This window comes from Manis pentadactyla, chromosome 4 (assembly GCF_030020395.1).
Source record: "Manis pentadactyla isolate mManPen7 chromosome 4, mManPen7.hap1, whole genome shotgun sequence".
NCBI classification, from domain to species: domain Eukaryota; kingdom Metazoa; phylum Chordata; class Mammalia; order Pholidota; family Manidae; genus Manis; species Manis pentadactyla.
In genome coordinates, this window is record NC_080022.1 from 47,983,450 (window position 1) to 47,996,329 (window position 12,880).

Consider the following 12,880-nt stretch of genomic DNA (forward strand, 5'->3'; position numbering starts at 1 on the left):
CTTCTTCATCGTACTTGTCAAAGTTAAGGATTATACATTTGTTGATGCATTTCCTTATTTACTATGTCTCCTACCAGATTATAAACTGTGCGAGGGGAGGCATCCTGTGGATTTCACTTTCCATTCCATTCCTACTGCCTGGCACAAAATAGGAAATTTGGTACTGCTTACTGAATAAAGTAAGTGTTACATGAATGTTAGATGTTGTTATCCCTTTCTCTCAACATAAATAAAAAGACCGGCCTCTGTGTTTGCATCAGAGAGTTTGTGTAGTTCTGGTCAGTTAGTTGCATTGAGCTTAATCAGTTCTGGGTGGCTAGCTAAAATCAGGTTTGGGTCCTGCAGCACTGAGGACCTGCTCTGTGCTGTGACCCTGGGAGACTGCAAGCCTGTCCCTTTCACATGTGTTTATTTGAACATCTTGGCCTAAACAGATGGATTGTGGACCATTTTGTAAGATGACTTTTCTTCAGATATCAAACTGACACAATGGAGAGGAAAACTCAAGTACAGGACAAGTAGCAAAGGTGGAGAGTGGATGTCCCAATGTCCCTCTTTAGGCTTTACTTTCCAGAAGGTTGTATGACAAGAAAGGTAGCATGATGCAGCTTGGACTAGGCCATTTTCTCCCCATTCCCCACCACCCAACTCTGGACTCTAAGGCTGCTTTAAATACCACAGGCATTCTAAACTAAACTAAAAACCTCTATTTGCTATTACTCTCCTTCCCTACCTTCCTCCCCGCCAGTCCATCATCCAAACTACTGCCGGCATGAATCTTAAGTTGAGAGGGTCCATAACCCTGCTCTACTTCAAGTCCTTCTACTTTTCCTCATCACCTACAGATAAGAATCAAGCTCTTAGCATGGAATAAGTATTACTTCACAATCTGACCCTTAAGTTTCCTGCTTCATTTCCCTTAACACTTCTCGTACCTTCATTTCCAGCCTCTCCAAACAGCTTACAAGTTCCTAAACCTACCACATTTTCTTATGCCACTGTGCCTTTGTACACAAGATCCTCCTCCGAGCGTTTCTTTCTGGTGAGTCAAACTGGGTCAGTTCAGTATCATCTCTCCCAGGAAGCCTCTCCTGGTAATGGTTCCTCCTCCCCACTTTTGGCCCCTCTTTCTGCTTCATCTCCACCTCTTCCCCACCAGACTGCTAGTTCTTTGAGAATAGGGATAGTGCCTTGATCATCATTGAATCCCCATGCTTAGCTAAGAGCCTTAAGGAGACCCAGGCCCAGGAGAATGCCCTCCTGTGGGATGTCAAAAGTCCAAAACCAAATATGAATTATGAGTTAACTTTCTGGGGTCATCCCAGCTTCTAATCCTTTTCTCCTTTTCCTCGCCTTTCCACTTGACCCATGTAGAAGTGAGTGGCAGAGGCAAGGGGCAGGGAAGACTAAAGGGCATTGTCTTCTTTTTTGGTTCAACTGCTATACAACTTCTCTAAGAATAAAGGGACAAGGGGAACAGATAACATTCATGTGATCCTTGTTTCTGTCAAGCAAATATTGGGTACTCACTCATGGGCCTCTGAAATAAATTAACTTTACAAATAGAAAGCCTTCTCTGCCATTACCATTGAAATTGTTTTTAATAAATCCACATCTGGAATAATTTTTGATCTAATGATCACATATTACCTTCCCCATCTCTATTTCCCAGCCTTATGTTTCAGGCAGACCCATTTTATATAGGAACATGCCCACTTGTACTAGTGGAGGACAGAAGGGATGCCCTGTGTGGCTAGAGGAATGATCGTGCTAAGGGCTCACTTCCTTTAAGAGTACTCATTGAGAACTAGGCTCTGGAACTTGGCAATTGGCCAGGTTTGACTTTTCTGGGAATCTTCAATCCATCTGCAGTTGTGCACCTGGAAATGGATGAAGTACATCTCACAGAAGAAATTAAGACCTAGAATTATTGTGGAATAGGGTTTAAATTAAATTGGTCATTCAGTTACCACACATTTATTTCATGAACATCTCCTATGTGTCAGACATTGTACAAGAAGTCTGGGGTCCACAGACGAGTAGGGTAGGGTTCCGGCTGGGAGACACAGAGGTTCACAATGATAATAGTTGGATAAGTGCTATCATAGAAGTTTTGATAAAATGATATCCATGAATAATGGGGAATATTCATTAATATGAAGATGGAGTTAGCAAGGAAGGCTTCACAGCAAAGTTATCACTTATGCCAAGCCCTGAAGAATGGGTAGGAGTCATCAGACAAACCAGAAGGAAAGGCATTCTAAGCAAAGGGATGAGCACAAGAGAAGCATGGAGGGGTGGAAAGGCATTTAGAGTCACACAAAGTAAGTGTATAAGCCATTCAGTTTAGGAATTATTAACCTTTTTGAGTCATGGAACTCCTTGAAAACCAAATAAAAGCTAATGATCTCTCTCCCCAGGGGAGTGTGTGTGTTCATACACATATACACACATGCACAATTTTGTAGGCATTTTCCTTGAGTTCATGAGCCCTCTGCCCCAGTGGATGCAAGGGGTAAGAATCTCTGATTGAAATATATATATAAAACAAATGAAAAAGGATTATTGGCATTACAGGCCACTAGATTCATCTTCTCCAACTGTTAGTGTTACCCAAACAATAACTCAATTCAATGCCAAAATGAAATGAACCTTTTCTGTATCGACAAACAATTAGTTGATTTTCTGTCTCCAAAGCTCAAAGGAGGTTATTGGTTAATAGCCTCGACCACAATTATTTTTTTCTGCTTCTTTTGTTAGAATGGTTACAATTTCAGGGATGTACATTCAGAAAGTTAGTTGAAACAAACAAGTGTGGTGATAGGCCTGAGTTGCAGGCTTTCTTTTTTAAACACTGGAGTCTAAAGCAAACTGGGGAGTGGTGTGGCTTTTCTGTGCTGTACTGTTGTCTGGGCTTACTCTACCTTTGCAGGTAATTAATTCCCCAGCCTTTTTATTTTCTAGTTGGCTCTTGTTTAGCTTCCACAGAGCCCCACCCCAAAGTGCTTTATTGTCCCTCTGCTGACTATTCCTACATATGGTCAAAATCAACTCACCTTCCGGGTTGCTGACATCGGCAAATTCACTGTTTGGCAAACTCCACTCTGCTCCCAGTAACCCTTTGTTAAAGATGTGTTACTACAATGGAGTGAATCTGAGAGCTAATAAGTCTTTCCAATCTCTTCCACCCCTAGACATACTCCTAAGGAGAAGCTCTTTGTGTCTTTGGATTTACAGCCAGAGGCAGGATATTAGCACTCTCAGACCTGTTGGGTACTAGAGCACTGCTAATGAGCAAACAGCCCTGCCTCAATTAGTGGTTTGTGAAATATTCCTGGATATCAAATTGCTTTTGCTGCTTGATAATCATGCGGACTCTTGGGATGCAAAGCAGTAAAGCAAAAATTGTTCCCTGTTGAGTACTGCCTTGTTGATCTCCTAAGTTATATCTTTAGATAGAATTCAAGTTTGCCATTTCCCCAGAGTTAAAGTTTCCCCAGTGATTACACAGGTAATCACTGTGCTGGTGTTCATATTTTCTTATGCAAATCTTTCCCATAGTATCTAGATTATCATCTTTTGAGACTGATTCTGTAAATATTATCTCAACAAGGTTATTTCATAAATTAAAAAATAAGCTATAGAAGAAACCCAACTGGTAAACTGCTACACTAACAATTTGTCTAGACACAGGTGTTGATTTGGGGGGTCAGGGTAGGGAAGAGACTGAGAGACAGAGAGAGAGAGAGAGAACGAATTAGTGAAGCTGGGAGAATGTTTCATCCACATTGCAACTTCTGTGTTAATTCTTCCTAAATTCTTTGCTTCTTAATTAAGAGTAACTTTAGATGGCAGAAATGTTAACCCTAGCAACTGAAAAGAAAAGCTTCAGTAGAGTTTGGGAAGACAAAGGTAATAAAGGGAAAGGAATTCAAGATCTGTTATTGGTTATTTGAATATACATTTATTGTGACAAGAATGCTGTTATAAATCTTCATAAGCAAAGACCATCTTTCTTATCTAGAAATTGTTCAAGTGAAGATTCCAGAGTGGAAAGATACATCTTTTGTAAAAATCTGCCACCATTCTTGCTTTGAGAATAAGCATCTATTGTTAAATTTCTACTAATGTAAATGGTCACAGCACATTTCACTTGATATAATCCAAACTTCATAGTGTTTGACTTCCCAGTGGGCTGTCCCTCTGTACCACAACCTCCCTTGCCTCAGCCTCCTGAAACTATCCTTTGTAAGCAACTCTATATAGATTGTTGGGGGAGGGAAGAAAATAATAGGATGAGAGCATCAGCTACAGTTATTTCTCAAGTCCTGTAGAGAAGTTTTTACTGCTTGATAGTGAGAAGCTCTGAGAGCAATTTTAGTTGACACTCTTAACTTCTTCAGCTACACCTAGATAGGTAATCTACAGATAATGCAGAAAAGAGGTTGGGGGAGGAGTTCTTTTTCAATATTTTATTGTATTTTCTTAAATATCCTTTCTGGAATTTTCAGAAACAAAACATAAAAAAATTATATATTTTATTACAAATGGTAAACTTAGAGTGCTCCAAATCTCTTATTTACAAACAACACTGGGCAGAACACCCAAACAAACGAACATGAAATAACTTACAAAGGCATGAAGCTGTTTATTGACAGTGATCAGCTTTCATCAAATTAAAAAATATATATATGTACATACACAGTTACGGAAGGCAGGCCAGAAAGAGTTCATCTGCAGGCTCAGCCTCGCTCTCACAAACCGTCCTCCCGCCTCCCCTCCCCCAACCCCCCCTTTGTGTTCTTAAGGAGTACTACAGAAGCAATCTACAGTCTCTATTGCAGTTTGTAACCCCTCCCTTTCCCGCCCCCCGACCCCCATTTAATACTGAATGAGATCGAATGTTAGGTCCATGCAGTTCTTGGTCAATGTTAAAGAGAGTCTAACGTTGTTCGCGCGGGGACAACCCGTCCGCAAAACGGGGCAGCCCGCAGGCTGCCGCTCCCTGGCTCCACGCCAAGGGAGGGCGCGCCAAGTCCTTCCCACTCGTGCACACTGGGGGCGCCGTCAGGACGCAACCCAGTCCAACTTGGATACCCTTGGCTTTAGTCCTCGGACACTTCTTTTCTCTCTCGCTCGCTACTTGTCAAGTTCTCAAGTCTGTCTCTCTGTGTAATTTATTTTCTCCATTGCCCCTCAGCCCCTGACAGTCTCTCCTCAAAATGTTTGCAACTGCTGCGTTAGCATGAGTTGGCACCCACTGTTAACGTGGTTCATGACTTTCTGTTTAAGCTGTGCCACCTGTTCCCTGAGCATGTTGGCCGTGGACGCCAGCTCCGAGTTCTGCGCTTTCAAGGTTTTCACTTTTTCCTCCAGCCGGGCGATCCTTTCCAGCTTTCTTTTCCGGCACTTGGAGGCAGCAATGCGGTTCCTCATGCGCTTCCTCTCCGCCTTAATCCGCTCCTGGGACTCCATGTCGATGGGAGACAGGGGCGGCGTTTCTCCAGGCATCTCGGGCACGGTCTGCGGCTCCTCCTTCAGGGCCTGCAGCCGCGGGTGCTGCACCGGGATCTGCTGGGGCAGGTGGTGTGGCGGCTGCTGCTGCTGGGGCTGCGCGGGAAAGGCCAGGCCCGCCGCGCTGTAGGAGGGCGCCCCGCCGCCGCTGCCCAGAGCGCCCGGGTTGAAGTTGCTGAGGTTGGCGTAGACCGGCGGCTCGCTGTGCAGGCTGGCGCTGAAGCCATTGCTGCCGTTGCCGCCCGCTACCGAGGCCACCGCGGGGGCCACCATGCCCGCCCCACTGACGGGCTGTGCAGCCGACGTGACGCTGGGCAATGTGTTCTGGCTGTGCAGTTCGGCCAGGGCGCGCACAAAGCCCTCAGCGAAGCCCTCCTGCTCGTCGGTCACGTTCTTGGGGCACAGGAACTGGGTGGGGGTCGGCGTGGTGGTGATGTGCCCGTTGCTGGACTGGATTATCAGGCGCTCCAGCTCGGGCGACGCCAGCTTGAGCAGCCCCACGTCGGGTGAAGTGAGGAGGTCCGAGTTCTTGGCCCGGAGGTGTGGCTTCAGGCTGCCCACCGGGTCGGCCAGGTTCAGGGTCATGCTCTGTTTCAGGATCTTGGGGTTACTGTAGCCGTAGGCGCCGCTCTCGGACTGGAGGAACGAGGCGTTGAGGGCATCGTCGTAGAAGGTCGTTTCCATCTTTGCAGTCATAGAACAGTCCGTCACCTCGCGTGGGATTAGTTTGGGCTGAGCGCAGAAGTTTCGGGGTCGCAACAGCGCGCTGGCAAGCGGGGGACACCCGCGCCTCCCTGGACCTTTGGCAAGGAAAGTTGCTCTAAGAGCGCGCGCACCCCCGGGCTGTCCTCCCCACTGCGCCCTCCTCAACCAGCTTGCTCCAGGGAACGCAGGGTTAAGATGCCGCCTGCACTCTTGTTCGCTCCCGCGCTCAGCCCGCCTTTGAAAAGTCGCGGTCACTCACTGAGTGCTCTTCGGGCGCAACGGTTCCTCGCAGTCTGCGGACCAGCTCGCTTCCCGGCGACAGCGGCTCTCCCGGAGGCGGCAGGCAGCGTGGACCCCACAGTGACGGGCCAGCGGCCGCTCTCCGCCGCCCGCACTTCGACGACTGTCCCCTCCTCCGATGCGAGGGGGAGGGGGCGCCGAGAAGCCGCGGCTCGCGCTCGCCCAAGTTCAGCAACCGGTGCGAGTGAAACTGAGCGCAGTCCCTCCTCTCTCCACCGCCTTTTCTTTACCGCCGCCGCGGCAGCTTCAGGCGAAGGAAAGACTTGCAGAAGTTCGCTCCGGGACCTGGGAGCCACTTGTCCCCTGCCCTCCCGGCCAGGAAAGTTCCTTGCTGCGGCAGCCGCTCTCCGCACTTCCCCGGGCTGGCAGTCGCCGCTCTCCCGCTGTCAGCAGCGCCGGAGTAGCGGGGCTCTCCTCTTGGGTGCTGCCGGCGAAGAGCTTCTCCCGGTGCTCTCCCAGACACCAACCTGGAAGCCACAGGCGCTAGCTCTGGGCAGTTGGTGAGAAAATGGAAAAGAAAATGAGACTTGCAGTTCGGACTCTACTGCCTGGCTCCCTGAGTCCGAGTACCTCCACTACAGCCTCGCCGCTTCGGCCACACTCAGTGCAACTCTGAGCCCTTATCCAGCCGGAGCTCAACACTTATCTGCTACCAGTCAACCCCTAAAAATAGCCCATGATGTCACCCCAAGGCCTTCCCATTGGCTCGCGTCGCTCTCAGGGGGGCGGACCCGCCCGTCGCCATGGAGACCCCACCCTAGAAGATTCTTCTCTGGACCCGCGGAGGCTCACGGGATGAGGTAATGCTCCGCTGCCCTCCTACAGTTGGGTCCTTCTTTCTCCTCCTCTCCCCCACCCCCTCCGCGCGACTCGCGCCCCTCTCTTTCGCCTCTCCTCCCCGGCGCGTCTTTCCCGGCCCGCCCGGTGCATTGTGGGCTGACGTCTTGGGGTTTGACTGTCTAGTTACGGGGGCTGTCGGGAGCGGGTCGGTGCCTATGACGGAGGCTGCTCAAGTTCAGGGCTCGGGGCTGGAATACATGGGGTGCGGGGACCCGGAAGGCTGGGGAGCCGGGTCGGATGTTTGGGGCCGAGGGCACCGGGAGGGTGGTATCTCCCCACTTGGCGGGCTCGATGTGATCCACGGGCAAGCCGCCGCGCGGGGCCGGGGGCCGCGCGCCTGGGGCCGTGCCCCCCTCACTTCCGCGGGGCGGGCCTACCTCCCTTAAGGTGGCTCTGTTAAGTCCCCGTGGGGGCGAGCAAAGTTTAGGGGTGGCTTCGCGAGAGTCGGCGCCCCATGTTGAGTACGCTCCTAAGTTTGTCTTCTGGTCAAGTTCACCAGCGGCGATAAGCGCCGCTGTCTGGCTGCGACTGGAAGCTGAGTGATTTGCATTGCTCGAAACAGTGCTCTCCTAAGTCCCCGCTACACCCCACTTCACCCTCCCCACCATGGGAAAAGGGTTGTGGGGGTTCACACTTTTGCCATGGAGGCGAGATTTTTTTATAGGAGGTGGAATTAAGGGGCAACTGAGCGTCCAGTTGAGAATGAGCACGTAGGGAATTCAAAAGTCGGGGAACTCCGGTGAACGTCTATTCCCCTGCCCGGCACAACAGGCAACATGCTCGCCACACATCACACGTACACACACACACACACACACACGTACACACACACACACACACACACACACACACACTCCCGCCCTGATTTGTTTCCGGGAAAACAAGTCCGAGAGCGAGCAGCAGACGCTTGCCAAAAGTCGCACAGCGACTCAAGGGTACAACCAGGATTTAAAATCTCTCCACCCTGGCCGGTTGGTGGGCCCATATCCCGTGTAGCCTCTAGGAAGCGCTAGACACGTGAAAGTGGTTCCTTTTCTGTGGTGGTTCTGCCCCCGTCCCCCCAGCCCCACCCCCGCCCCATCCCCTAAGGGCAAAAGTGTATAGTGGGAAGAATACCGAAGTCGGGAATCGTGGGTTCTCCCGTGGCCAGAGCAGCTGCCACGGTGTGAAGTAAGCGAATCATTGAATGTCTCTGAGTTTCAGTTCCTTCAGCTGCAAGTGGGGCTGGTGAGACCTACCTCGGTTAGTGTAACATCACGCCTCCGGGACTAGGAGGTGCCTGCGGCGGAACAGTCCCCCTTCGTCCCTCAGAGTTTCCCAGAGCCTCCATAGAACACCAGGATGAGCGACTTGGCAGGACCAGGTGTACTTAACTCCTGTGAGGAGTAGTGAAGGGATGCGGGTGAGGGAGGAAACGGTCACAAGTCAGCTTTTCCCAGGCTATTTGCCCAGGACTGAGGCTTGAAGTTGGACCTGGGACAGTTTACCTTCCTAGGTTCTAATTCTGGCTTTTCAGCTTTTGATCTTGGGGGAAATTCAGCCTTGGGCTCATGGCATAGAGCCTTAAGGTATTTGAGGCTGTGGGAGCTCAAATTCAACATCCCAACAGCAGCTCCTGTCAGGGAAATCTCAACTTTTCTTCACTTCAGGCACTCAGCTCTCACTCCCTAATGCTGCAAAGGAAACCAAGTGGCCACTGCGAGCCAGGCGCTGAGCTGAGGTGGGGGTGGGGGGTAGGGATACAGTGATGACAAGATCAGGTTACTTTCCTCAAGGAGGGAACATTTTTCTCTCTACTGTTGCCCTGAATCAGTTTCTTTTGTAATCAGGGAGCTGGTTGTTCTTAATAATTTTTATGATAGTAGAAATAAAAATAAATTTCATGTATTAAACACCCACTATCAGCCAGGCATTCACCTGACTAACATAAAGAGGCTGTTTCTCCCCACAACCGTCTTGAACTGCATATATTTATTACCTAGATTTAACATATGAGGAAACTAGGAGAGAGAGGTTAAGTATCTTGTTCAGGTCACACAGGCAGTTGGAAATTGGCCTCAGGTCTGTGTTACATTCCCTTGTAGCTTCTCTGCTCTGAGAGATTGCAAAGCATTTGTTGTCTGTAGAGGAAACAGTGCTTAGATGGTGGGATAGAATAAATTGTTTTTCCTGATTGTCTGTAACTCCTTTCAGAGCTCCTTACAGAGCTCCTGTATTTAGCAACTTTGAGACTTAGGACTTTGTATAAATATATATCTTTTGCCTAAGGGTTCTGTGTGTTCCTCTCTGCCTTATGTGGTTTAGTAGGCTGATTTTCTCTTTATGTTGAGAAATAGTATATTTCAACCAAAAAATAACAGATCTGTTCGTGTTAACGCCCCTGCTTGGAAGCCTTCATTGGCTTCCCCTTAGGACCAGCAGAGAGTTCAGATGCTTTTGCCCGGGAAAAGGGGCCTTTCACAGTCTAGGTACTGCTCTCCAGCCTCATCTCTCTCATTGCCAGTATGAGGCACTATGCTGCCCTAACAAATAACCCTCACATCTCAGTGGCTTGCCCCAGGGAAGTTTATTTCTTACTGATAACTATATGTCCACTGTGGGTCTGCCTGGGAGTTCTGGTTACTGTGGTCACTGCAGACTTGGGCTGAAGAAGTCCTTCATCCTGATGCATGCTTAGCATTACTATCTTGGCTAGGGGGAGAGAAGGTGGCAAATCACTCATTGGCTCGCAGAGAACCCTCCCTGGAAGTGACACACTGCACTTCTGTTTATGTATCATTGGCCAAAGCAAGTAATGTGACCATGCCTAACTTTAAATCTTTGTAATTCTGCCAAGTTTCTCAAAGGGAGAGAGCCAGGAATATTTGGGGAACAACACTAATGACTCCCTTTCTGCTCACCAGATATTTGTCTTATGCTTATTGTCCTCCCAACAGGCTGAATTCCCTCATTACTTCCTCAGGGGGAACAACCCTAAAGACCATGTAGTCACAAATATCAAGCTTGCTTTCTAGGTTCTGGATTATGTGAAGTAGACTCTGTATCAGCTTCAAATGTGACTCTTCATCTAAAAGCAAGATGTCTACCCTTGCACATCCTCAATGTGTAATGGCAGGACAGAGGATAATTGCAGTGGATACACCATTTGGAAAGTGAAGGAGTGGGAGATCAGAGTATATACAAGTCCACTGAACATATATGTTGAGGACCCTATCCAACACCCCAGTTAGACCCTGATTCTGCTCCCTGAGTGTAGCTGCCCTATGCATTATTTTCCATGATCTCTGGCTTTGCCCTCTGAGAGGGTCTTCCTTTTCTATATCTAAAGCAGGTGTAGGGAAGTATGTTTTTAAATAAGCTTTTCAAAATTGGGGGGAAGCACAGAGTGATAGTTAAGTATTGAATACCATCTCCTTTAATCCAGGCTAATATTCTTTTGTTAAACAACTCTCACAAAAATGTAGGCTTCTTATCAATTTGATTCCAAGTGTTCCATGGACCATACAGCCACAGCCAATTATTTTCTAGACATTTGTGGTTTTCTGTATTTCTTTGCTTTCTTGCTCTCATGCCTGCTGATAGCTATCTCTTTCTCTCTCACTCATTCATTCTGTCTCTCAGTTACTCCACCTCCACCCCCACCTTGGTTTTGACTGCTTTGGACTTACTGGGCTTTGGTGAGAGACTCACACTTTCCCTCCTTCTTCCAGAGCCTTTTTGACCAACTGAAAGCATATACTGGGCAACAGTTCAGTTTATCAGAGGTTTTAATGATAGGTTTGAGGCCATACCCTTGACTTGATCCATACTTCAAGGCTGATTTTAGTTGGCCTTTTCTTCTGTATTTTACTAGATGAGATTGAGAAATAATAGCCTCCTCTAACCCTGAAAGCCTCTGAAATTATAGATTGTCCCTCTTCTCTTTCATTTTTGCTTGCAAACTGGCCAAGTCTTCTCTGAGCTAACTCTTTTGTAACAGGCTCTCTTTAAAATAAGTTTCCAAATGTATCCAACAGTACCAACACATGTACAATTTCTTACTTTAGTGCCTTAGGTTCATGATAGGTCTTTTGAATTATCACAGGAAATGTGTTCACCAAATAGATCACCATTCTTTTAGCTTCTGGTAACAGTGTTCTTAGTTACTGCCCCCTAAATTAATCCTTGCTTTTATTGTTGTTTTTATTACATTATCCTCTGACTAGGTGCCAATTTTCATCAGTCAGGATTGGCTAGGGTTGCCGTCTTAACAAACAATCCTAAAATCCCAGTGGTTTAACAAAAGATTATTTCTTGCTTTTACTATGTATTCAAGGTCAGAGGGGCTGTTCATAATGTACTCACTCAGAGACCAAGTCTGAAGAGTTCCTCTTGATATATGCTTCTACAATCATCCTAGTCACCTTGACAATGAAAAGAAAGCATGGTGACTTCATGTTGGTTTTAAAAGCTTCCAGAAATGAATATGCATTAATTGTATTTACATATTATTCATAAAAACAATAATATATGTTATATGACCATGTCTTACTTAAAGGATGCAAGAAAGTGCAATCCTACTATGTACCTGGAAGTTGGGAGCTGGAAATGCATACCTCTGTGTAGGCTAGGTGATACTATGGTAATAATCCAAAACTCTTACTGGATGGCATCCACAGGATTATTTCTCGCTCATACTGCGTGCCACTTATGGGTTGGCTGTGTTTCTGCCTCACATCTGCTTCACTAGGACTTTTCTGAAACATTGCAGATTGACATGGCAGAGAGGAAAGAGCAGAGCATTTAAAGCTTCTGCTGTCATTAAGCCTGATGTCAGTGGGAAGGAGCAGCAAATATCTGTGAATAAAAATACAGTATACTGACCCTACACTGCACATTCCCCCATTCCTGTGAGTCTCAGCTACCCCAAACATTTTCCATTCCTCTAATATTTTCCTGTCTTTCCATCTACTTTTACTGTTTATCAGAATGCCCCCTGACAAACTCCTTTTCATCCTTCAAGACCCAGCTCAAATAATTGCTTCCTCTGAAGCTTTCTGTTACCCCATCTCCCACTCTACCCTCAGATAGTTAACATTTTTGTCTCTGACCACACTGGTTACATACCTAAAGCACAGAACGTTTATCATGTGTTCTTGTAAATGTCTTCCTACATCTCTGAATCCAAACTCAGGAATAATTATATATGTTCGTAAATGCTTTTTGATGGTTTTTTTATAAATAATATTTTCTGTAGTGGAATTAAGAGGGTATTTTAATAGTCAAATGTATTATTATTTTAATACATACACGTTGGAACACATCAACTCCCCTGCTGAAACCTCTTTAAGAACTTCTGTTTAGATATGGGATAAAATTCAAATTCTTTACCTTGCCTGTAAGATCTCACATGATCTGGCTATGCTACCTCAGCAGCCTGAAATAGCTAGTACTTGTCTCCCTCACTATTCTGCAGCCACAACTGGCTACACGTGTATGAAGTCAGTAGAACCTAGATTATGCTACAGGAAAAAACAATCCC

General features: G+C 47.1%; 1 protein-coding gene and 1 long non-coding RNA gene across 2 annotated transcripts in view; one reads left to right on the forward strand and one right to left on the reverse strand.

Moving 5' to 3' along the window:
• Positions 1 to 4,459: 4,459 nt before the first annotated feature.
• Positions 4,460 to 7,148, reverse strand: JUN (Jun proto-oncogene, AP-1 transcription factor subunit). Its single transcript, XM_036911237.2, has one exon. It carries the CDS (start codon positions 6,208 to 6,210, stop codon positions 5,218 to 5,220), a length of 993 nt encoding a protein of 330 aa, XP_036767132.2. The 5' UTR covers positions 6,211 to 7,148; the 3' UTR covers positions 4,460 to 5,217.
• Positions 7,149 to 7,349: 201 nt separating this feature from the next.
• The window catches only part of LOC118925437 (uncharacterized), a 30,643-nt gene continuing 25,112 nt past the window's right edge, over positions 7,350 to 12,880 (forward strand). Inside the window, exon 1 of the long non-coding RNA XR_005030049.2 lies at positions 7,350 to 7,591. This is a non-coding gene — a long non-coding RNA (uncharacterized LOC118925437). The remainder of the gene's footprint in view (positions 7,592 to 12,880) is intronic.

Coding starts and splice junctions, on each gene's coding strand:
- JUN (XM_036911237.2), bottom strand. CDS start 6,210: ATGACTGCAAAGATGGAAACGACCTTCTACGACGATGCCCTCAACGCC.